The sequence below is a fragment of the Coturnix japonica genome, chromosome 1 (genome assembly GCF_001577835.2).
Source record: "Coturnix japonica isolate 7356 chromosome 1, Coturnix japonica 2.1, whole genome shotgun sequence".
Classification (NCBI taxonomy): Eukaryota; Metazoa; Chordata; class Aves; order Galliformes; family Phasianidae; genus Coturnix; species Coturnix japonica.
Genome location: NC_029516.1, coordinates 152,140,470 through 152,164,233, shown reverse-complemented (window position 1 = coordinate 152,164,233; position 23,764 = coordinate 152,140,470). Strand labels below are relative to the sequence as shown.

Genomic DNA, 23,764 nt, shown 5'->3' with positions numbered 1-23,764 from the left:
AAGGATTTACTGCAAAAAATTCTACTTTACTGCAGTAGAATGTTCATTCTCCTGTTAAACTCTATTAATTACTAAAATGAATGCGTACTTACATTCAGGAACTTGATCATGATCTGAAAGTTGGTTTAAGAAGAATTTTCCATGAGAACTGCCTTTCTAATCATTACTAATGTGCTCTTTTAAAGTTAGTCTCTTCAGCTTCTAGCCTCTGAAATGTACATGCTTCTTTCTAAGACACTAATCTTGTACTTTTAATAGTCGTTCCTCATTGGTATGTCATTGTTACTCTCTGACATGGTATTTTTTGTCATGTTTCCAGTTCAGCTATTTCTTACATTTTTCAACACTTCTGACATTGAAATTAATATTTAAATGTATGCATGATGGTAGTCTTAAGCAAATATTCTCTTGCTGCAAGTATAATAATGTAAAATACTGTATATTTTTGCTCAACTAGAGGTCATGGTAGTTCTAGAATTGATTTAGCTGTACAACTTGGAGTAGGAAAAAATCCATCTGCGTATTAATAGTACTAAAAGTGATCGTTAAACTTGTCCATAAAATTTAATCTTTGGTCCTGACAGTCTTAACCAGAAAATTGGACTTGATAATTTCATCCATTTCTGGCCCAGACTAAGGTTCCTTTTAAAAATGACACACAAGCAAGGGTGAACCATGTCTCTTGCTGTGACTTGTGAGAACTGAGAGGTGAGAAGCTTCGCGGTGTTCACAGCTATTCCTTTGTTTTGCATTATTTGAGCACAGAACCACTTTGTCTGGGGAAATAGCATCTGATGTAACTGGAGTTGCTTTGTGGTTTGGAACAAGCGGTCTTCAAGCGGTCAGTTGTTGAAAAGTATGCGTATTGCATAATAGAAGTTTGTTTTTTCAGGCTTTGGATTTCTTGCTTATCCAATTTTAGCCTAGCGCACCTCCAGCATTGCCTGGGTAATGCATTGGGTAGCTAACTAGTTGAATTAAGGAGTACCAAATGAGCAAATCAGTCTATATGATACACCTGTAGGCTGAAATGTTTATACCCTGTCAATGGTTATAATTTATCTGAAGGCAGAAGAACACAGGAACAGAAATAGCTTTGCTTCTGCTTTGTCGGAATAGGCCTGTATAATGCTAGCTTAAGTAGTGAGCAAGGCTCTTGCTTTTGAAGTTTCTGATATTGAAGCAGAGTTTCTTTGTTATTTAAGAAATGGGAAATCCTGAGTTCTTGTCTTTGACTTTCGGTTCTATGAATACTAGGTATTTTCAACAGCATGGTATTGCTAAGATGTGGAAGTTCAGTGTTTTATTCTAATAGTGTATTTCAAATGGAAAGGCAGTCAAAAATGATCAGTTTGAAGTGAAGTTCTAAAATGTTGAAAACTAGCAGATTATATATATATATATATATATATATATATATATATATTTTAAAAGGCTGTAAATATCTTAAGAATTTCATTTTGCCAAACTTAAAACATCTGAGTTTTGAAAGTTTATAAATAAGAGGTTGTTCATAGGAATGCCTGACAATACTGGCTTTGTATGCCTTCATGTGGCTAAGTGAAGAGTATGGCTGGAGGAATCGGGGTGTCAAAGAACTAAGGGCATAGAATTTTTTGGTTAAAAGCAGTAGGCGTTTTAACTGTTTGTTTGTTTTAATTTATTTATTTTTTTCCCCCTTGGTATATTCTAATTAAATTTACATTCCTCTAGATGGATTGTAGATCTTCATTTCATGTTTCTCAGTTGCATGGGGCTGTGAATGTAGGCACAGCTAGGCAAACTCATGTCTTTAATTTACTGGTGTTTTTTACAAGCTGTTGTTGAGTTAGGATGAAAGTATTTTTTAATACTCCATATTAATGAGAAATATTCTTTTTCCTCTAGTTAGAAACCCTTTCTCAAATACTATTCCAGTTGCAACATCATTAGCTTCCTGCTGATATTTTGTAGTTGTGGTGAAGTTCTAGGAGGAAGTTTTTCACTCAGAGGGTGGTGACACACTGGAACAGGTTGCCCAAGGAGGCTGTGGATGCCCCATCCCTGCAGGCATTCAAGGCCAGGCTGGATGTGGCTCTGGGCAGCCTGGTCCGGTGGTTGGCAACCTGCATATAGCAGTGGGATTGAAAATGGCCTTTTCAACACAGGCCATTCTGTGATTCTAGTTGGCAGAATACTGCAACTATTCTTCATAGTTAAATGAGGCTAAAAATTCTTCAACTACTTTCAATTAAAATTTATTGTATTTTACGAATCCTTAAATTCATGTAGTTATTTAAATTAGGTTATGAACTTGCTTGTCTACTATAGAAGGAATTGATCTTCACTTTTTAATTTCTGGTTTTGCTTAGTTTTTGTGTTTAATGATGGTGTGTTATTCTAAAAGATAATCTTATAATCTTCACTAAACTTCAGAAAACTGAGCAGATAGCTTCTTCATTTTTCTGTTGGCTTGAAGTAAATTGTCCACAGTAAAGGTGGTGCTTAATAATGAACGCCCCTTACCAAATGGAGTTCAAATTTAGTGAAGTGATATTTCTGTTCTAAACAGTCAGTACATAAATTATCATTTATTTATATATATATGATGGTTTTAAAAGGTCTTTTTATTGAAAGCTGTTAATTGTGTCCACTGTTTCAGAGTTAATTATAATCCTTCATGAGAGAGTTTGTTATGAATGGAACTAGGCTGTGAGACTGGCATTATTTTATTGTTTTCTGAAGAAAAGTGCAGTGTTGAGCTTGGACATAGAAAATGTACATAGAGAATAGAGGGCCCGCTAAATAAAAGCTTGTGCTGCCCCGTAGGCTGTTCTGTCTTTAACCCTAGCTGGGACATAACGTACTAACTTTCTTAGAGTTGATATATAGAATGCTTGTCAACAGCAGAATCAAGATCACAAGGTGCTGTGAAAATGCTTTAGTTGGTCATGCAGTAATTAAATCAAGCATAAAATCAATTCTGCAGCAGGTAGAACAGGGCATATCCGTGATTTGAAGAGAAAGTTGCTTATCTAAGTAGCTGCAGGGCTGTCTGAATAATTCTATATGTTTTATTCTTCAAGTCTTCTGTTAATCATTTTTTGCCATATTTTGTATGTATTATCTGAGTAGAGATGTGTTGCCTATTTTTCCATGGCCAAACTGCAAAAAGTCTGAGAAACACATGGAACTATACATGAGAATAAACATTTGCTGTTTTGTCAGTGACAGCTTAATGACTGAAATGAAGCTTTTGAATTTGTTGCATCATTTTAAATGAAGTTACTTTTCTCTTTTCTTAGGGAAGAAATCCATTTTTTCTGGAGCCAGCAATAATTATAACAGTTACCGATGGAAGTAAATTAACTACAACAAGTGGAATACAGGAAGAGGTAAGATCTGACCTCTGTTTGCAGTGTACTAATCACAGTTGAATTCTGCTTTTAGGAGAAACTTTTGATCCTGTTGTAAGCTGCATTCATTAACAGATTAAACCCATGTGGTTTTTCCTTTATCTTAAGGTAATTTTGTATAATAGTACTGTCAGAGTCTAAACAGCTCTTTTTTCTTATCATGTATGACAGAAGCACATAGTGCAACTTTGGTCTGTTTTGTAGACTGTTCACTATTTCTTTCAAGTGAGTTCATTTAAAATATGTTAGTGGAAGAAATTGATTCCTTTGAGGCATCTAAATGCTTAACTGATTTAAATGTAGTACATATAGATCCAACTTAATGTAGTCATTTCCCAAAGAAAATTGTTGCTAGGCAGTATATGAAATAGATTGTTCATGCTTGGCTCTTAAAATGATTATAATCTGAACAGGTAATATCCTTATAATCAAAAGTAAGAGTGGAAGAAATATATTTCAAGTTAAATCTGTAGGGCAGTTTTAAAAGCACCAAAAGGCTTCAATATATTGGAGTATTTGCTTAGATATCTGGCAAACTCAGAATCAGTAAATGCTGAAACACTAGTCTGTTTTAGCTTAATGATTGCATGGATTTATTTCCTTAAAAAGATGTAAAAAATCAAGAAGGATGGGTTTGTGTGACTCTTAGTATCTACTTCATGCAGTAGAAAAACAAAAATGTAAACATTTCCCTTTCTCTCTTGAAACTTAAGGAGAGTATTCAGACTTCATGTGATACACCACATTTTGAGTATACAGAGTAATTTATCAGACTTCATTGTTCGTTGATTTCTTGAGCTTCTACTCTGTTAATACTCTATTATATTGCATTCTGATAACACTTAAAGAAGTTGCTTGTATGGAAAGTGGTATTTGAGCATTTTTGTAACGTGTTTGACGTAGAAGGAAGACACTTGAGTGACTTGATAATTCTATATGGACTACTAACAAATAGACATAGCCAGTAACTGAAAAGGCATGCCTGGATCCAAGACATCAAGTAGGTTATCTTTATAAAACTTCTATTGTGGTTTTTAACTTTGTAAGTTATAAAGTAGAATAGCAACTTCATGTTAATTGTGATTTGTTGAGGAAGTGTTGCCTCATGAGGAGACAAGCTTTCTACAGTATGTAGTAGCACTCTTAACAGCAGAATACTGTGTTTTAATTTTGAAAGATAAAACTGGTAGAATAGTCATGTAAATCCTTCCTTGAGGATGAACAACTTCAATATTGAATGACAGAGCTGTAAAATCTGGTACTGACAACCTGGACTGAGGGTACATGAAGGTGATCAGTGGGTAAAGCAAATACCCACTAGGCTGAAAATTGCATGTGTTCAGCCTCAATGTGGGGGGCTGTCTGACTGCTGCCTGTGTGATGCCAGTGGGAAAGCTGAAGGAAACTTTTTCTTTCACATGGATATTTGCATTCTTACCAATGAAACTGGCTTTATTGGAATGTTGTCACTTGCCCTGCTATACACTGTCAGACTCTGTTTCAGAGCTGTGTCTGAATTCTTCAGTTATCCTTTCCCTATGGAATTTAAAACTTTGTCTCAGACTAAAGATAAATGGTGCAATCTATGCAACTCTCATCAGTACTGATCAGTACTAACGAATCAGTGCTGAGAACCGATGCAGGCACTTTTCAGTACCTATGTTCAGCATGGCACGCTGAGCAGATTCTTCCTTTGATTCACTTTTACTTAGCTGTAACTTAAGGAACTGAGGGATTCATACTGTTTGAATACCATCATTAATTATAAACCCGACGCTTTAAGTTCTTGGAAGTGCCTTTCACTTCTGTCATGGTCCCTCACATTTGGTCTTTGACTCTTCCTAATATTTCCTTTGGAAAGTGCTCAACTGCTTGAAAGGATTTAATATTCCTCTTTACATTACAAAATACTGTAATTTAATGGCTAGTCACTCCGATGTCATACTTCTCAAGTTTTGCAGCTTCTGGGATATCTCCCCATGTTCCTTCTACATATACTCCATTTTAGTATGAAGCATTAAAATCCTATTTGCAAGCGTGAAACTGGGTTATTGACCCATTGATGTACTGATGCATGATTATGCAGACAGACAGCATCAGTCATGTTATTTGTCCTATGTATGTTGCTGTTCTTATCTCTTCTGATCTTTTTGCTATAGGAGACTCTTATGGGTGGAATTGGTAGTTTTGGACTCTTCGTACCAAAGCTGTTGACATTGTTACATCAAGGATTTGTCTCAAATCCTGGCTGTAATAACTGTGACAAGTGGCAAGATCCTCCTTACTTTCAGCAGTAACCAAGAACTGCAAATATTCAATATTATTTTTAAAAGTAGCTTTTCCAACTCAAGTCTGGGTTTCTTATTAAACTGTGCAGCAAGTAGGTGACATATCTCTTTCACTGCATGTTCCCATCCTTCCTCATCCAAGATGCTTCTCGAAGCAGTTGGTGGGGTTTTGGTATTTGGTGCTGAGCCTCAGAGCTCTTGAGATGAGAATACTGTGCAACTATCTGCTGAGTGTGCACTTGCTTGTAGTTAACATAGTTAGCATTACAATGGCAAAATCAATCGTGTCTTTGAGATGGTGTCTCTTTGATCTGAAATTATTTCATATAGAAGAACATTTTGTGGTTTTCTGTTTGAACTGCAAATGATTGCACAGAAAATGATGTGAAACCAATGCTGTCGTTTCTTAAGGATCTGAAGTAGTGATTCTGGGGGACTCTTATCAGCTGGGCTTGAACCCTGCTGTTCATCCTGCTGTCCTCTAGTGGTGAAATGCTGCATATGCTTGGAATGTTACAAATTACTTTTCATGGATACAAGAAAAAGCTTTAGGAAATAATAGAGTTGTTACAAATAAGGCTTGAGATAAAAACAAAGCTATCTCCCAGTACTGAGCTATGAGGTTATGAGGGCACTTGTGTGTCATTCAACATAGACAACGTTGAAGACCACTGTTGGTGAACAACTTATTTTTCACTTGTTCATTTTATCTTTCTCTCAATGACCAATATGAAAGATAAAACAAGAAAAGATGTGAAGTGCATGGGGAAAGAAAATGCAGGTTACAGGTTTCTAGACCCATCTTATTTTGTTAGGTATGCAGTTGTTGTGCTGCTACGGTAAATACTTGAGGGTTTTGTTTGTTTAAAAACAACAACAAAACCTATGAACAGTGCTGAGTGTGAGAAGACAGTTGTTAATGTTTGCAGAGTATGAGGTCTGGTTTGAATCTACAACTTCTCCAGTAACGTGAATGTTAAATTTAACTGAAATTAGACTGTAGGGAAGAGAGTGAGGACATGCGATTTAATACTGATGGCTTTGCATGTGGTCTTGGATTTTTATAAACATTTCTGGTAGTAATTTGTGCATGTTGCAGTGCTCTGCTGCTGAGACCTGCTTTGTTTTTTGGGTTTGTTCACTATAACCAGCTGAGCTGCATGAAGATTTTGTAGTTTGAGATGCACCGAACTCAGAATAGCACTGGGGCAGGGTCAGGTGGGAACCTTGTAATATGTGCTGCCTGGTGAGTTACAGTGCTGCTCTGAAGAGATGTTTTGCCAAGGAAATGTGCTGTCTAGAACCACTAAATCTTATTCATCTGTTGGCTGAGATCTGTGTTGGAAAGCTTGTCAGCTCTTAAGTAGCAGTCCCAATAGATGATATTATGGTACTTACAATTGAATCCTGTTACAGTTGGGATTGGAAACTATTTATGAAGAACTATTCTTTTAGCTTTAGGTTCCCTTTGTTGAGCAGGTGTTGGGTTACGTTTGCATAAAAAGGGGAAAGGCATGTATGAACCAGTAATGAACCACATATGTAGCCAAGTGCCCTTCGAGCAACTTCCCATAAAATATTAGGGGAAAATAGCGCTCTTCTGTCATGCTGTCTGCTTGTGAGCAAAAACAGATACAGGATAAATCATCAGGTGCTCTGAGAAGGCAATGTTCTGATTCCTGCTGACATGTTAAGTGGCTTTGTCCCATTTACCCAAGGGTACTGGTTAGGCTGTGGTTCTTCAAGGTCTTTTCCAACTTGGGTAATTCTATGATTCTATGATTTGTACCTGGCTCTGAGGTTGCATAAACAACAAGGCTACAATACTTGAATAAAACAAAGGTTTTATCTGTACTGATGGTGGTAATATCTACCAGGGATTAGTCTCATTTTTCTGAAACCTGTAATTACTTGTTATAAGCCTAGTCTATCTGTATAAGTTCTCTAGAATTGAACATTCTTTAAACTTTACGACTTCTTGCTCCACTTGTTTGTTCATAAAGCAACGGTATTCAAAAATATGTGTGTTACAAATGCTTTTTAAAGCATTGATTTCTTGTTTCAGTTAACTAGTTCTAAATGCGCAGGATTTTGAGATGTTCTGATGGTCTTTATGGCTGTTGCTTGTTAATTAATAATTTTGCTGTGTCAATAGTACGCTGTATTTAAAGTTGGGAACTTTTGAATCGCTACTGTTTCATCTGGTACCTAAAGCAAAGTGAAATATCCCCACGTGTTCTGTGTCTGTGGGTGATTTCTTTAATATTAGAAACTAAAAAACATTTAGTTTTTCCCAGATAGAGGCAATATAATTGCATGGCAGACAGTTCTTGTATTAGATAGCTGTAGCTACTGTTATTTATTATGTATAGGTAAGAATACAGTTTACATTTCAGTATTGATTTCAACCTGTTGTTTACTTAGAGCACAGAGAAGGTACGAGTATGATTGAGGGATATGCCCAACCTAGCTAAAATCAATCCTTTCTGATGCTGTAGCATAACCACCACATTGATTTACTTGAAGTTGTTATTTGGAGCAGATAGTCATGGTAGCTGGATTGTTTTGAGCAGCAATACCCAAGTTATGTTTCTTCTCTAGTAGGCTTAAATTAAAAATACCTTTTTATTTTGGTGTGCCTTTTAACTTGAAGAATCCACCAGGAGTTTGAGCTGACAATAAGCTTATTCTGCAGAAAATTAGTTCTTATAGGTAAAATTCTAGGGAAGGTATTTGATCGATTCTTAAGTTCATATTCAGAAGGTGGTGGTTCCCACTCAGTTTGTGGTTCTCAAGTTTGTGCCTCATGTTGTCCTTAAATTTCTTTGAAGTGCTGATTAAATTAAGTTTCACTTGTAAAGAAGCAAAAGAGAATCATAAATATCTGTGGAAAGATTCTGTGTGTGTTTATAAGTGGTTATAGATTTGCTATCACTACGTAACTTGATTTATTTCTTCTAAGTAGCTACTCACGGATTTAAATTCCTTTTCAGCTCCACTTACCTCTCAATTCCCCTCTGCCTGGAAGCGAGTTGACCAAGGAACCCTTTCGATGGGATCAGAGGCTGTTTGCTTTAGTTCTTCGTTTGCCTGGTGTTTCATCACCAGAATCAGAGCAGATGGCAGGTGTACCAGTGGATGACTCTGCAATCACACCAATGTGTGAAGTCACAGGAGGTAGGTGCCCTTGACTTCCTTTGACAAATCAATGATTTTGAAAATGAACTGAATATGGATTTGTTAATCAGGTATGTGGGGTGGACTAAGTATTCGTGAACTCTTACTGAAAACTCAGAACTTGATTATAATAAATTTAATGACCCTGCATTAATGCTTCACGTGTAACTTATCTTGGAAGAATTCAATTATATTTCCTTTAGCAGTTTATTGGCAGAACTCTTTAATTTTTTTTTCTAATCCATCTCAGTTTCACAATGAGAAATTGTAGCAGTTGAGTCTGTGGTGTAGTTATGACAAATAACTAAAGTTATGGAAAGTTATGGTCTCTTCTCCCAGGCAACAAATGGGACCTGCGGAAATGGCCACAAGTTGTACCAGAGGAGGTTTAGATTAGACATAAGGAAAAATTTTTTCTCTCTGAGAGTGGTCAGGCACTGGAATGGCTGCCCAGGGAGGTGGTGGAGTTGCCATCCCTGGCAGTGTTCAAGAGGTGTCTGGATAGGGGAGGTAGGAGATATGGTTTAATGGCTTGTGGTAGCAATGGTAATGGGAGGATGGTTGGATGATCTTGTAGGTCCTTTCCAACCTTGTGATTCTGTAATCCTATGAAACTTCTGTCGTGTTTTAATCAAAGCAAACCAAAAGTATGGGAAATGTTTAAGATATTTTTTCAGAGAATACACAATGCAGTGCAGGATTTCTGCAGTGCAATATGCAGAGTAATTCTGCAGAATTGTTGCTTTTCTTGTTTTCATAATTCTTATCTCTTAGAAATCATATTCAAATTCAGGCATTATCTTTTTAATTCCGTTGTAAAATGCTTTCATTACATCACATGCTAAAACATGATGATTCTTATGATCCATTGCAGGAGATTAGGTTGGAAGCAAGCAGAAGATATTTTAAAATCATTCCAAAAGAAACTGAACCGATTCAACTTCTTCCTGGCTAATGTAGGCTTGTGCAAGTGGTACTTTGACGGAAATTTTTAGACAGTTGTGTTGATGTCTGTCACAAGGGGGAGCCCATTTTCCATGGATTCACCCAAGAATTTGAGTTATGTCATTAAGGGGCTAGAACTCAGGTATTTCAGATAAGATGCATGTAGCACTATCACTGCTTTACTAGGCTGCCTTGGTGCTTGGAGTGTTTGGCAGATGCTTCAAATCAGTAATCTGTATCTATTTTGTTGAGTGTAACATCTGTAACTATTTTGTTGAAATAAGAGCAGAACACTGAGCTACTTTAACACTGGCTATTCTGTTCCAGGTCGATCATACTGTGTATGCTCTCCAAGAATGCTGAATCAGTGTCTTGAATCATTGGTGCAAAAAGTGCAAAGTGGAGTGGTAATAAATTTTGAAAAAGCTGGACCAGATCCCTCGCCAATTGATGGTACTTGATGCCTTTTATACTTTGATATCTGATGACAGTGATGATATCAGTATAGTTCAGTGAAATTAACATAAGAATTGCAAAAACCAAAGGAAAACTCATGCAATTTAAAATAGTAGATATGACTCTGCTGTTCTGAATTCTCATTCTAAATGAGATATGAAGGTTAACTGGGAATAGTGATAGGAGGACAAAGGCAGTCAAATGGTTATGAAGAGCTCCCAGTAGTTCTCTCAACTGTGGTTCTGTAAACACTCAATGCTCACTTGTTTTTTCATTGTTTCTACTTTTTTGCATGAGTGTTTGTTGAAAATATCAGCTGAAGGAGTATAGTCCCTGGGAACATAGGTCTTAAGCTCATCACAGAAGCTGCTAAATTTTTGAGTTTTAATGCTATTTTGTTTTATAAAGCATTTTTCCTTTCTAGATGGACAGATGGATATAAGTAGGCCCTTTGGACCCCAGCCTTGGCACAGCTGTCACAAACTCATTTATGTCAGACCAAACCCTAAAACTGGGGTTCCTATAGGTCATTGGCCTGTTCCTGAATCTTTTTGGCCAGATCAGAATTCGCCAACTCTGGTAAGTACTGAAGTTAGATAAAACAAAAGGGGGAGTATTCCTGAATTTCTTGTCTAATTATTTTTTAAGTCTTGAGAGATGTGCTTTATTTGAGCTATTGTAGATGCTCTGTGAACTAAGGAACATCACATGAAAATCCCTATTGCTGTTATTAGATAATTTGTTCATGAAAAAAAAAAACCCATGGTATTCACTTTGAAGCATTAAGAAAGTGACTGTAGCAGATAAGTCAACCTAGTCTATGCTCTCTTAAAGTACCACGCCAGAAATAAGATGGCACTTAGTCTGGTAATGGACTACTAAATTTTATTACCTAACAGATGATGTTAATAGAAAGGTGTATGATCTTACCAGTTCTGTATCCTTGAGATAGTGCTGTTTGCACTGTAGCTGGTGAATGCAATTTCATCTACTGTTAGGTGTAACTGTGCTTTTAGCTTATCCTAAGTAGAGAAACTTGTCTTTTTTAAAGGGTCTGTCTACAAAATTAGTTTTCCTTGTCCTTGTTTTTATAAATAATATATGCCAGTGCCTTTTGTATGGTAAGAAAACTAGTCTTCAGTATAAAATATTTATTTCTACTTATCTTTGAAAATCATTAAAGTGAAACTTGTGCAATTGTATAATTCTTCCCTGTCTTTCATGATGATTTTTGTTGATTTTTGATACCGAAGTAGCTTGACTAGATCATTGAGCTGCTCAGGAAAATTGTTTGCAAAATTTAGTCTGGAATACAGGGTGTTGCAGAGTGATGCAAGTATGAAATCTTAGTGAAGTTTGTAGATGTGGTATTGCTGGGATCTGCCTCATTCCATGAACAATAAAGCAAGCTAACATAATAAATCTTGTGGTTGTTTAAAAAGCAAAGAGCCAGTGCACTGGATATTGAAAAAACTGCTCTGTGGGAAAGCTGCCCTGTGTACTTCTTGTAATCACTATCAGTGGTGTATCTGCTTCCTTTTACTGTGAAAAATTTTGACGATTTGATGCTACTGCAGATTTTGATTGATATTGCTAAAATAGGTCTTGCCAAGTGAAGAACTGTGGTTCCAAATCACTGAAAACTTGAAGCTAAATGGCAAGAAGATGTGAGAAAATACTTTGCTCACTTGTAGCACGTATACCTCTCTCATAACTGCACAAAACATTGGATTACTGCACCTGCAGCTAAATTCCTGTAGGCATCAATTGGAATTCCCAATTGAACCTTCCCTATGCAATGAGAGGGAGCTACATATGCTTATAGTGTTTCAAAATTTGTATTTCCTGACTTTTATGTCTACGTAGTGCCAGAACTTAACATCCTGTTTACTTGAGGATTTGTAGTTACATCTTTTTTTTTGCCCCTGATCCACTGTGGATTTATCTGATGTAGCCCTACCTCAAAACTGTTTCATGTAATGTAGATGGTACAATCAAGGCATTCTTAAATGTATGTGAAATTCTGCTTATGATTCTGTTGATACATCAACGTGTTAATGGCTGCTCTCACTGCTCTGAGGTAAAAAATAGTTTTGCTGTCCAGTCAGAACTTATTGGACTACTCAAGTCTTAGCATTCAACTTCTTTTGCAGCCTTTTTATTCTTAGTATAACTGCTTCATGGCTTGGTCAGAAACTCCGCCACAACTATTTATTGGAGGCATCTTCTTTCAAGAGAATTGCAGTTCCTTCAATTGAGTGGGCCTCCTGTTTTGTGTGCACTTGGACAGTACACCTTCCTCAGAGTGGAGATACTCAAGGCAAGACCAGCTCTGTGGACAGATAACATTTGGCTGGCTCATCCTAAAAGGAAGAGACTAAAGTTTATAAACTTGTAGGAAAAATTACTTTCAAGGTGAGGTGGTAGGAAGGTCCAAGAAACCATGTATTTCCATAGCTCATCTTACGTATTTATTAGTTGACTTCTTGTAAAGGGACTAAATGGAAGGAGACTTCCCAGGTGTGATCTTCCTCAGATTCTAGTAGCCTTGGAGGAGGTTATAGGTAAGTATAAAAGCTTTAGTTCCTCTCCTGAAGGTCCTTCAAAGTAAGGCATATGGTTCCAACTTTTTTCACGTTTGCCACCTCCTTATTCAGCAAAAGAAATGTCAAACATTATCAACTCATATCTGAAACTTGAGATTGAAAGGTGTTTTCCATGTAATTAATAAAAAGATTACAGTTAAATTGCCCAAACTGAAAGTTTTCACAATTGCAGTTGAAATGTGAGTTGCTGTAGACTTTTCTTATATGAGTCACTGTAATTCTGTTTGAGATTTTTAAATATAAAATTTGCCCAGAAGGAGACATGCTGTTAAAGAGAGCAAGTCAACAAATATGAAAGTACAAAGTTTAGTTCTGCCAGGTCAAAGTGGGCATGCCCCAAAGTAGCACTAAAGTCCACACAGGGCTTTACTTCCATTGGTAGTGTTTTTGTGTATACGTAAGAAATTTTACTGTTGTAGACTTAGTAGGTAAAATGAGCAGTATTTAGAAAATCAATTTCCATCCGATTTCACAATAGTGTCAGTGTCAAATTATGTGCTTAGGAAAGTATGAATTCTGTATTCAGTAGACTCCTTAAATGTTTGTTTTCAAAGAATCTATTATTTTATTTATCATAGTACAAAGAAGTTACTGTATGCAGACTTATTAACAGTGGAATGCTTATGTTTAGCCACCCCGCACTTCTCATCCTGTGGTGAAATTCTCCTGCACTGACTGTGAGCCGATGGTCATTGACAAACTGCCTTTTGACAAATATGAGTTAGAGCCTTCACCACTGACCCAGTTTATCCTGGAAAGAAAATCTCCTCAGACCTGCTGGCAGGCAAGTAGAATACGTACTTAATTGAAGTCTCTCTAAAGCTATTTGTCATGTAATTTATTCTAGAATCAAATTAGGATGTAAAACTTTAAATTCACAAAATATGTAAAAATATGCTTAACTTTTAATGTGTTTCATTGCAGGTGTATGTGAGCAATAGTGCAAAATACAGTGAACTTGGTCATCCTTTTGGTTACTTGAAAGCTAGTACAGCCCTGAATTGTGTGAATTTATTTGTGATGCCTTATAATTATCCAGTTCTTCTTCCACTGCTAGGTAAATACCAGTCCATGAAATCTTCAAGTAATAAGCAACTGAAAAATTGATTTGATCTGAAGAGTTTTATCCAGCTGGTGACAGTATTAGTCACAGCCATAGAAAGATAGAATGTTTAGCAATTATATCAATGGCAATGTTTATTTCTCTTGTAAACAATTGCATGATTTTCATGACTTGTGCCCAAAGTGCAAGAATAATTTTTGTAATCATTATTCTTTTGGATATGCAGTAATCTCACTTCTTTTATTTCGGTAGCCATTATTCTCAATTTGTCATCTCATTTATCAAATTGATAACTGGTCAGGTTCCATCTTTTGGCTGCAACTTTAATCTTTTGTGTATATTTAGTTTAGTTGTATATATGTTAAAATAATATATTTAAGCATTAAGGATTTAGTATTTTCTTAGCATTTGTTCTATTAGGAAAAAAATCGTAGGCATGTCTTTTATTGTGTCTCTGTTTTTCATAACCATCAGATGACTTGTTCAAAGTACACAAGGCAAAGCCAACGTTAAAATGGCTACAGTCATTTGAAAGCTATTTGAAGACAATGCCTCCTTACTATCTTGGGGTAAGATGACTTGATTTTCAATTTTCTATTTTATTAAGCAGCTATAGTCACCTTTCCAGTGTGGGTGCTTCTTTTTTCTATTCTATTTCAAGTAGAATATGTATTTTTAAGAAAATAACTGAACTTTTATATATAGTAATACTCTTTCCACTGTAGTCCTGTGAGAAGGCTTGAAATTTGAATATAGCAACAAAATTCAACAATTGTAACTAATTTCTGTTTGTGACTGATTCAGTGTGAGTGGAATAACACTTATAAATAACAACAAAAAAAATCTGCCCTGAAAAATCTGACATTTGTCCTTAAAGACTTCAGGTCCTCTTTGAAATGGTTACAGTTACTTAAAGTATATATATAACCCTTGTAAAGTTAAATGTGACTGTGCAATATATTCCATGTTTCAGCCTTTGAAGAAAGCTGTGAGAATGATGGGAGCACCAAACCTTATAGCTGACAATGTGGAATATGGACTTAGTTACAGTGTCATTTCATATCTCAAAAAGTTGAGTCAGCAGGTAATGTTGAAGCACAAGAGCAGTAAAAACTTGTAATATCAGGATAATATCTTAAAATACTCAAGTTCAAGGGTTTTCAAGGAAAAAGAGCAGGAAGATCAAGTTAATGCCTTTCTATAAGCAATTAATAAGGAAGTATTTTGGTTCTGTGAAGTGAAAGAAAACATTTAAGCATAAACTTTAGAGTGGACTGTATAGATAGATATGGAGGTACCTATTAAGATCTCTTATATTTAAGGAACATTTTTACATGTACAGTTATAGTAGCATATTTTTGTCCAAAAGAAAACATGTTATCTTAAGTCAAAGCTGTTGCAGCATTTTTTATTTTTTTTTCAGAAAACAGGGATTTGTACTTAGATGTATCTGAATCAGAAAGTGACTTTTGAAGTGGAAAGTGTTCAGTAAATAAAAACTGAACTGACGTATTAGAGATTCTGAATTAAGCATACAGACTAAAGTTGCAAGTGACCTTCTGTAAAGTGATGAAGTTGGTCATGCTGTTCAGAATAGTGCATGTATCTTGTCTAGTCCCCTGCACCAGTTAAGGCATTTCTGCCCTGCTGCTTTCACTTTTATTTTGTTGAGCTGTGCATGTTAAGCTTTCCTGCTCAAGATCATGAGAGCACACAGTAGGCTTGAAACTTTAATAGTAGTGCAAGTACTTCTTACATAGCTATCAAGTTCTTATAGAACAACTTTTATTTAAAAAAAAAAAAAGATATAAGCCAATTATTTGACAGGGGAGCAAATTTGAATTCTAGAGTATATCTTAGCAAATCATGGTCACGTTGCTCAGTGTTCTACTAAATGAACTAATCTCTCAATGTAGGCTTTGTAGATGCCTAAGATGCAATGACAGACTGCAAATTGGTACATAAAGCTTTTCTCACTTCTGAAAGATTTTAGCAGCACAGACACAGTGTTCTTAAGTACAAATTCAGATTCTGATTAGTCTGTAAATTTAGGGTATAAAACTGCAAAGCAAACATTGGCAAATTGTCTTGGCAAATTACTTCTAGCTCTTTGTTCAACTGCATTCTGCCCAAAAGTTGGCATTTATGAACATGTTTGATTTTGGTACAAATCTAACAATGCTGGGGGTGAGGTCTGTCTGATCAAATAGGATTAGGTATTTTCATGTGTTTCCTATTTTTGTTTAATGTTGTGACTGTCTGTTGAGCTTTTAGGAAGCTGATGCCATTGTATGACTGATCACAACTATAGTTGTGGGAGAATCAGTCTTGAAAGCTTGCATTTAGCTCTTGCAGCAGAAAACAGTTTGAGGACAGATAGAGAATTGCCAGTTAAATTATGACTTATGAAAATAAAAGCATTGCATGCATCTTGGTGCTTAGTAATGGGCAGCAGAGGGAGAAATATGCAGAAAACATAGGCACAAAATGTTCACTATATTTGAAATTGTAGTAGACATTAAGTGGTTATGTACTAAGCACTCCTTAAGCACTCATCCTGGTTATGGTCGTCATAGTGTATTAGCACATTGTTGAATCTTCTAGGTAGGAATTTAAAATGAATAAGTGACTAATTCTTTTAAGAGCATATTGTCAATTTTATTTATTTATTTATTTTAAATTAAGGCCAAAATAGAGTCCGATAGAGTCATTGGCTCTGTAGGCAAAAAGGTAGCGCAAGAGACTGGAATTAAGGTCAGAAGCAGATCACACAACCTGTCTATGGCACATAGGAACGATTTTCAACATCTGCTACAGGGGATTACTGGGGAAATTCCTCATAGACCTCTAGACTTCAATATGAAGGAGTATGCTGGGTTCCAAATAGCTTTGCTGAATAAGGTAAGCACCACTGTGTGTAATGTTGTTATTTTCAATATACTACCATTGAAATGCTAGATATTGTTTCATACGTTGTGTTAATTGAAACTTTAATTACTGAAACCATAGGACTTGAAACCTCAAACTTTTAGAAATGCTTATGATATACCTAGAAGAAATCTTTTGGATCAATTAACACGAATGAGATCTAATTTACTGAAGAGTACTCGGAAGTTCCTCAAAGGACAAGATGAAGGTTGGTTGAGCTTTTTTTTATTTTTTATTTTTTTTTGCCTTTACATGATATCACTTTTATTAAATTTTGAAGACTCAACAAATATTTATTCATAAAAGCTTAGCAGCCATCTGCCATTAAACTTGACTTTGTTCCTTAGCTAATTGGAAGAAAAGCAATTGGGGACAGAAAGGATATAGATTCACCACTCTGTCCTTTAGTCTGAGGAGATTTGGACTTTTACTTACAGATTTTGTTCGCTTATTTTTTTCACCAGCTTTCATGATGTATCTAAGAAAATTTGAGGGGATTTTTGAACATTAAGACCTTTTTCCATGTAAGAAGTGTTTTGTGAATAGTGGAAAGATGAGCTTACTCACTAGGTGCTGTCAGTGTGATTTTTTTGCCCTGTAGGTCAACAGCAGTTGTATGATTGTTTCATTTTCACTTTAAGTTGTGTTTTCTGACACTATGTTAGGGCATCTAACAAACAGAGGTGATGAAAAAAGTGGAGAAAATGGATAATGCAAGTAAAAGTGTATTTTGCATTGTCATTTGGTCACAGATATTAATCTGACTTAAGTAGTGACAGAAAATCATTTGAAATACAAAGAAGTTGCTGTTTGACAAAGGGGTTAAAACACATCAAAACTTACAATTGTTTTCCCTGCTGTTTTTGGTAGCTTATATTCTGCTTGAGAAAACGTTTAGCAAGTTTAAGTTTTCAGGTCCTGTAGATTTGAAAATTCTGATTCCAGTGGCAAAAAAATTTACTGTTGCTTCAAGAATGTGCCAGTCTCAACAATTACATTTGATGTACCCCAAATTGGGTAGATGTCTATCAAAGCTATATGCAGCATGGCATTACTACGTTGCATTACTGTAGATTTTGTTTGTAGTAATGTTTTAGAATAAAATTTATTGCAAGTCTTGTTTTTTTCCCCCACCCATCTACCTGTTGAAAAGCTATGGGACACTCTGGAAAACTAAATCCATGCATGACAGCTATTGCTTTTTCCATGTCATGTTGGAATACATGACAGTTTCCTTTAATCAAGCTTTCTGCACTCAAATCATGATGTTATAAATACCAATTAGGTGAGAATAATGGTGAGTTTTGCATATCTACTCTGTTAATGCATTTGATAAAAGGCTGAAAATTTGAGATGTTAAGTGGAGTTATATTATACTGCTCATCTTACGGGAATTTAGTCTATTAATAACCATCCTTTTATAACAGATCAAGTTCACAGTGTACCTATAGCACAAATGGGAAATTACCAGGAATATCTAAAACAAATACCTTCTCCACTCCGAGAGCTTGATCCTGATCAACCTCGAAGGCTCCATACATTTGGCAATCCATTCAAGTTGGACAAAAAGGTGACTTTTCTATATAGCTTTTTTAAAAACATGCTGTTGTCTGCTGCTAGTTAGACTATTCAAAGAGTAACATATAGGAGAAGTAATTCCAAGTATTTGGGAAGGCATTGCCTACAAGAATGTTTCTCAGTTTTTCATCAGTGTTATCATATGAAGGGCAGTCTTTATTAGAAAACAGTATTATGCCTTTAAAGTCCTTTATAAGTGAAACGCTTGTCATTGTAGTATAGCTAATACCTAAGCATATTTCCTTTGCCATTTGAGAAGCTGGTACATAGTGGCATGTTGTATGTTATTGCCTTGTAAACATCACCATACCAGAGTGTTCACAATATTTTATATTACGTGTTTCTGGATTGAAGTTTTAAGCATTCTACCCATTAAATACAGGGAATGATGATAGATGAAGCAGATGAATTTGTTGCTGGGCCTCAGAATAAACATAAACGTCCTGGAGAACCAAGTATGCAAGGGATTCCAAAAAGGCGCCGGTGTATGTCTCCCCTGCTCAGAGGTCGACCACAGACTCCTCCAGTTGTAAATAACCACATTGGAGGAAAAGGACCACCATCACCAATCACACAAGCACAGCTCGACCTTGTTAAACCTATTCCTATTCACAAAAGTAAGTGAATTTTTATATGTAGAGTATTTGGTTTTTATTTATGGAAAAAGTGTGTCTTTGTAGAAATATTATTGGCTGATTTCCCAAATAGGGCAGTTTTTGGAAATGTGTAGTTGAAGTATGTAAGTGTGCAATGGGGGCTTATCACAGAGAGTTAACATAGCTCTTCAGACAGAAGTCTCATGTGAACTTTCCAATATAAACACTGTATTTCCTGTATTAAATGAGGAGACTGTAAACAGAAGGGTGTTCTTCTTTTTCCTGGAAATTTACAAGCTCCAGAAGTTATCACAACTTGAGGTTATTTTGAATTTCCCTGTAGTGCAGTGGATTTATTTTCCTTAGTATTGAGCTGAGGTACTGTGTAACAGTCTTGCTCTCACTGTTCGGTGAGCAACAGTTGCTCAATAAGTTTGACAGTTCACTTTAATAAGGAAAGATAAGTATGTAGTAAAAGTACATTGTACAGGTTAGTTCTTTGCTGTTGATAATGCATGTATCAGTTTCCCTGGAAAGGTGATGGAACAGCTTGTGCTGGATGCCATCTGCAGACAATTGTAAGAAAAGGAGGTTATCAGGAGTACTCAGCATGGGTTCACCAAGGGGGAGGGAGGTCATGCTCGACCAACCCAGTAGCCTTCTATGATGTCACTGGCTGGATGGATGGAGGGAGGGGCAGTGGATATCTACCTTGATTTCAGCAAGGCATTTGATACTGTCTCTCACAGCATCCTTATGACAAAGCTGAGGAAGTGTGAGACAGATGAGTGGACAGTGAGGTGGGCTGAGAACTGGCTGACTGGCAGAGCACAGAGGGTCATCATTGGTGGTGCAGAGTCCAGTTGGAGACCTGTAACTAGCGGTGTCCCCCAGGGGTCGGTGCTGGGTCCAATCTTGTTCAACATCTTCATCAATGACTTTGATGAGGGGATAGTGGCCACCCTCAGCAAGTTTGCTGATGATACGAAGTTGGTAGGATTGGCTGACACCAAAAAGCCCAATGGCATACTGGGGTGAATTAAAAAGAGCATGTCCAGCAGGTCGAGGGAGGTGATCTTCCCCCTCTACTCTGCCCTAATCTGGAATATTGTGTCCAGTCCTGGGCTCCCCAGTACAAAACAGACAGGGATCTCTTGGAAAGAGTCCTGCAGAGGGCCATAAAGATGGTGAAGGGCCTGGAGCATCTCCCCTATTAGGAGAGACTTAGGGAACTGGGTCTGTTTAGCCTTGAGAAGACTGAGAGGGGACCTGATCCAGGTCTATAAATATCTGAGGTGTGAGGGGCAAAGTGGTGAGGCCAGTCTCTTTTCAGCAGTGTGTGCAAGAACTTCTTTACAGTGAGGGTGACGGAGCACTGGAACAGGCTGCCCAGGGAGGTGGTGGAGTCTCCTTCTCTGGAGATATTCAAGACCCCCCTAGACGCCTACCTGTGTGAAGTGGTGTAGGGAGCCTGCTTTGGCAGGGGGGTTGGACTCGATCTCTGGAGGTCTTTCCCAACCCCTATAATTCTGTGATTCTGTGAAGAATACAGCTGTAATTTTAAGCCATTAGCTGAGAGGAAATAAACCGATGTGCTTTTTGTTACAGCCCAGAAACAACAACCCACAAACGTTTTCTTGTGCCGGGCATGTATAATAGACAGGCTGAAGCATAGTTCTAGAAGTATTGCTGCTTGCCGTAGTCTCAGTGATCTCTATCAGATCATAAAGAAGGCAGAACTTGTATGAGTAATCTGTGTTTTATTGTATTTTTTTTGTTTTTTTTTTTTTTTTAGCATCAGAAGCTAATAATGAGATTGCAATGGATGATGTGGTAGAGAATCATGTTACAGACCCGCTTTCATCAGATGATTTCCCAGATGCTGTGGATTCTGAATTTTCAATGTCTTCTTCATTCAATTCATTGGATCGATCAGCAGCTCATATAGAGGGTGCAGGCCATGAGCATCTAGGGAATAACTTGAATGTTGATGGATTTTTGGAGAATCATGATGAATCAAGTAGTAAAGAAGAAAATACTGAAGACAGTTTGCCAATATCTTCAACCAGCAAAGGGAAAAAAACAGTGCCCTGCAGAAGTTCCAGAGAGATTAATATAGAGCTGAGAGCACAAATCATGAAAGAGATCCGAAAACCAGGAAGAAGTAAGCATTCCAAATCTCTTCATTAAATGACTGGCATGAGAGCTAGGCAAAGAATTAATATTATTTTGCCTTTTCAGAAAAATACTAAACCGTGAAGAGTGAAATGAAATTGAAAGCTAGATAGATTTGTTTTAAAGCAGCTTGTAAAAACTTCCTGGATGAATGATTCTAATACTGCTGCATCTGTCAATTTCCATGAAAGTAATGGTTATCGTTATTGATATTAGAATTATAGGTATCCTAGTAATATCCTAAACATGACCATCTGATTATGGTTTTTAATGTTAATGTTGATAAAACTGTATGTTATCATTATAAGCCTGGATTTTAGATGATCTGTCTTATCAGAAGCTGAATTAATTCTCTTGCCTTTGTTCACATAAAGCAAAATGTTTTAACGGGTGTCTCTTTAACTGTTTTTGCTCTTATTTTTTTCAAGAATACGAAAGAATCTTCTTTTTACTGAAGCATGTACAAGGAAGCTTACAAACCAGACTGATATTTTTGCAAAATGTAATTAAAGAAGCTTCAAGGTAGGTAAGATTAAGATCTTAAAGTAAGATTGTATAAGATTAATACAATACTGAATTGTATTAATCTTATAAAACTGCACCATCTACTGCTCCTTGTAATTGCTTGACATCCATGCAGTCCTGTGTCTTAAACTTCCCACACAATGCTTTGTGTGAATCATTTTGTAGAAAACAAACACTAGAAATACATAAACTTCCTGATGGTTTTGGTGTTTTTTTTTGCTTTATACTGAGTCTTAATGTTAGTAGCTGTAACTGCTAAATCATCATAAAGGTAGGTGAACAATGGTATAGGAAGAAAAGGTAATTAGATAATCATTTAACTTCTGGGAACTTGCGAACAGATGCTTTTGCCAGAGTTTAATATGGTCATAATACCAAACTCAGAGTACAGTTCAGAACAGTGCAAGTGTGTGATCTTTTCATTGCTGCTTTGAGTACATGTTAGCTGCCAAAGCATTGGTCAGAAGTTGCTTCTTGAATGCAGAAGTGTCGCAAGGGGTGGTAGCTGGAAACAACAAGGAACAGCATGCTGCAAGGCAGCGGTTTGAGCGAAGGAGACAATGTTCTCATGCTCAAATTTCTGTAGTCTGGAGGGAATAGAAGTACAGAGACTCCAAGTATGGTTTACATCTATATTTCTTCAGTTCCTCTCAAACTTCTTATTTATATTTTCTCATTATCTCAAAACACGCTCTATGCTCTGTGATGGCCATTTTGCCATCAGAACCAAATTCTCTTCTGTGCTTGTGCCATGAAGGCATGCAGAATAAAAGCTGCTGCTACCTTTAGGACTGTAGTTCTTTCATATGTTTTCTTTACTTCTGGAAATAGAAAACAATGGTTTTTCTGGCATTCTGAAGGCTGAGTGATATTTAACCTCGTACTGGGCCAGAGTTGTAGTAACACCAGTTTGTATTCTCTTACTAAATGGGAGAAGCAAGTTAGTAGTTACCTAAAGTTCTAGTAAGCGAAGTACATGCAATGCCATCACTCAGTGTACCTAAAATGATAGCTCAGTAAACACTCTGCTAACGATACTTGATGTATGATGTGCATTCATTAATACCTTGTTTTAAATACAGGTTTAAAAAACGAATGCTGATAGAACAGCTGGAGAGTTTTCTGGAAGAAATCCATCGCAGATCCAATCAGGTCAACCATATCAACAGCAGCTAAGGAACTGCACAGCAGAGCCACAGCAGGGCACTGCTGTTCTTACTTGCATTCATTTTTGACATGCACTCTTATCCCAAGTTCTGTATATGGAAGAATGAGAAGCTGCTCTATAAAAGAATGAGAAAAGTATCTGTCATCTTTTTTTTTTTTTTCTTCCTTTCTGTTACTTTGTAATGTGAAAAAATATCACTAAAACATTTTTATTTAACTAAATGGAGAACTCCTTGTCTGTCCACGGACTTCAGTGTCACTTTCCCTCAGGTTCTATTTTCTTACGCTGATCTTCGAAACGATCACCTCTTAAGGTTGAGCTTTGCCAAAAAGTTGATTTGTAATTTTCAGAAAAGAGGAAAAAAAAAAAGCACATACATAAAACAAGGTAATGTTTTGTATATACAGTTATTTTGGATATATTATTGTAAGTTGTATAAATGTATTTTGACAAATATTTAAGAAAAGCACTTTTGTTATTCCATCAATAAAAGCTCTATTTTAACGTTTGCCTGGGATTGAGTTCAGTTTTTACTGGAATTGGTTCATTTTGCCTTCCTTTTAGGGAACTTCCATTTGTTGGTGTTAGTCTGATGCTGTATGATGAGCAGGTTTGTGTCACTGAATGTTCTGTTCTTCATTAAAAGCTGTTGAAGTGAAAGCAGAATTGTGACTATGGTAAAATGAACAGCCCAGCCATCCTGGACATAAAGTATCACTTTATTTGACCCTAATTTTATCTTTGCCAGACGCTCCTGACTTCTTTCTTGTGGAACATTTCCTCTTAGATCACTTGTTCTGAATGAGTCCAGCTGATCAGCCCAGCACCTGCCAGCAAGATGGTGTCATGCAGGAGCTGTGAACC

The 23,764-nt window shown here is 36.6% G+C and overlaps 1 protein-coding gene across 2 annotated transcripts in view; it reads left to right on the top strand.

The window, feature by feature from the left end:
- The window catches only part of INTS6 (integrator complex subunit 6), a 37,890-nt gene extending 14,481 nt beyond the window's left edge, over positions 1 to 23,409 (top strand). Inside the window, exons 4-18 of one of the 2 annotated variants that reach the window (XM_015851859.2) lie at positions 3,285 to 3,374; positions 8,677 to 8,860; positions 10,133 to 10,258; positions 10,686 to 10,840; positions 13,499 to 13,651; positions 13,792 to 13,924; positions 14,405 to 14,499; positions 14,904 to 15,014; positions 16,616 to 16,831; positions 16,940 to 17,066; positions 18,286 to 18,428; positions 18,819 to 19,053; positions 20,828 to 21,196; positions 21,636 to 21,729; positions 22,815 to 23,409. In XM_015851859.2, coding sequence (XP_015707345.1) covers positions 3,285 to 3,374; positions 8,677 to 8,860; positions 10,133 to 10,258; positions 10,686 to 10,840; positions 13,499 to 13,651; positions 13,792 to 13,924; positions 14,405 to 14,499; positions 14,904 to 15,014; positions 16,616 to 16,831; positions 16,940 to 17,066; positions 18,286 to 18,428; positions 18,819 to 19,053; positions 20,828 to 21,196; positions 21,636 to 21,729; positions 22,815 to 22,908 — 2,325 coding nt within the window. In that variant the 3' untranslated portion in view covers positions 22,909 to 23,409. The remainder of the gene's footprint in view (positions 1 to 3,284; positions 3,375 to 8,676; positions 8,861 to 10,132; positions 10,259 to 10,685; positions 10,841 to 13,498; positions 13,652 to 13,791; positions 13,925 to 14,404; positions 14,500 to 14,903; positions 15,015 to 16,615; positions 16,832 to 16,939; positions 17,067 to 18,285; positions 18,429 to 18,818; positions 19,054 to 20,827; positions 21,197 to 21,635; positions 21,730 to 22,814) is intronic. The other variant, XM_015851860.2, reaches the window with a different exon arrangement.
- Positions 23,410 to 23,764: the final 355 nt, after the last annotated feature.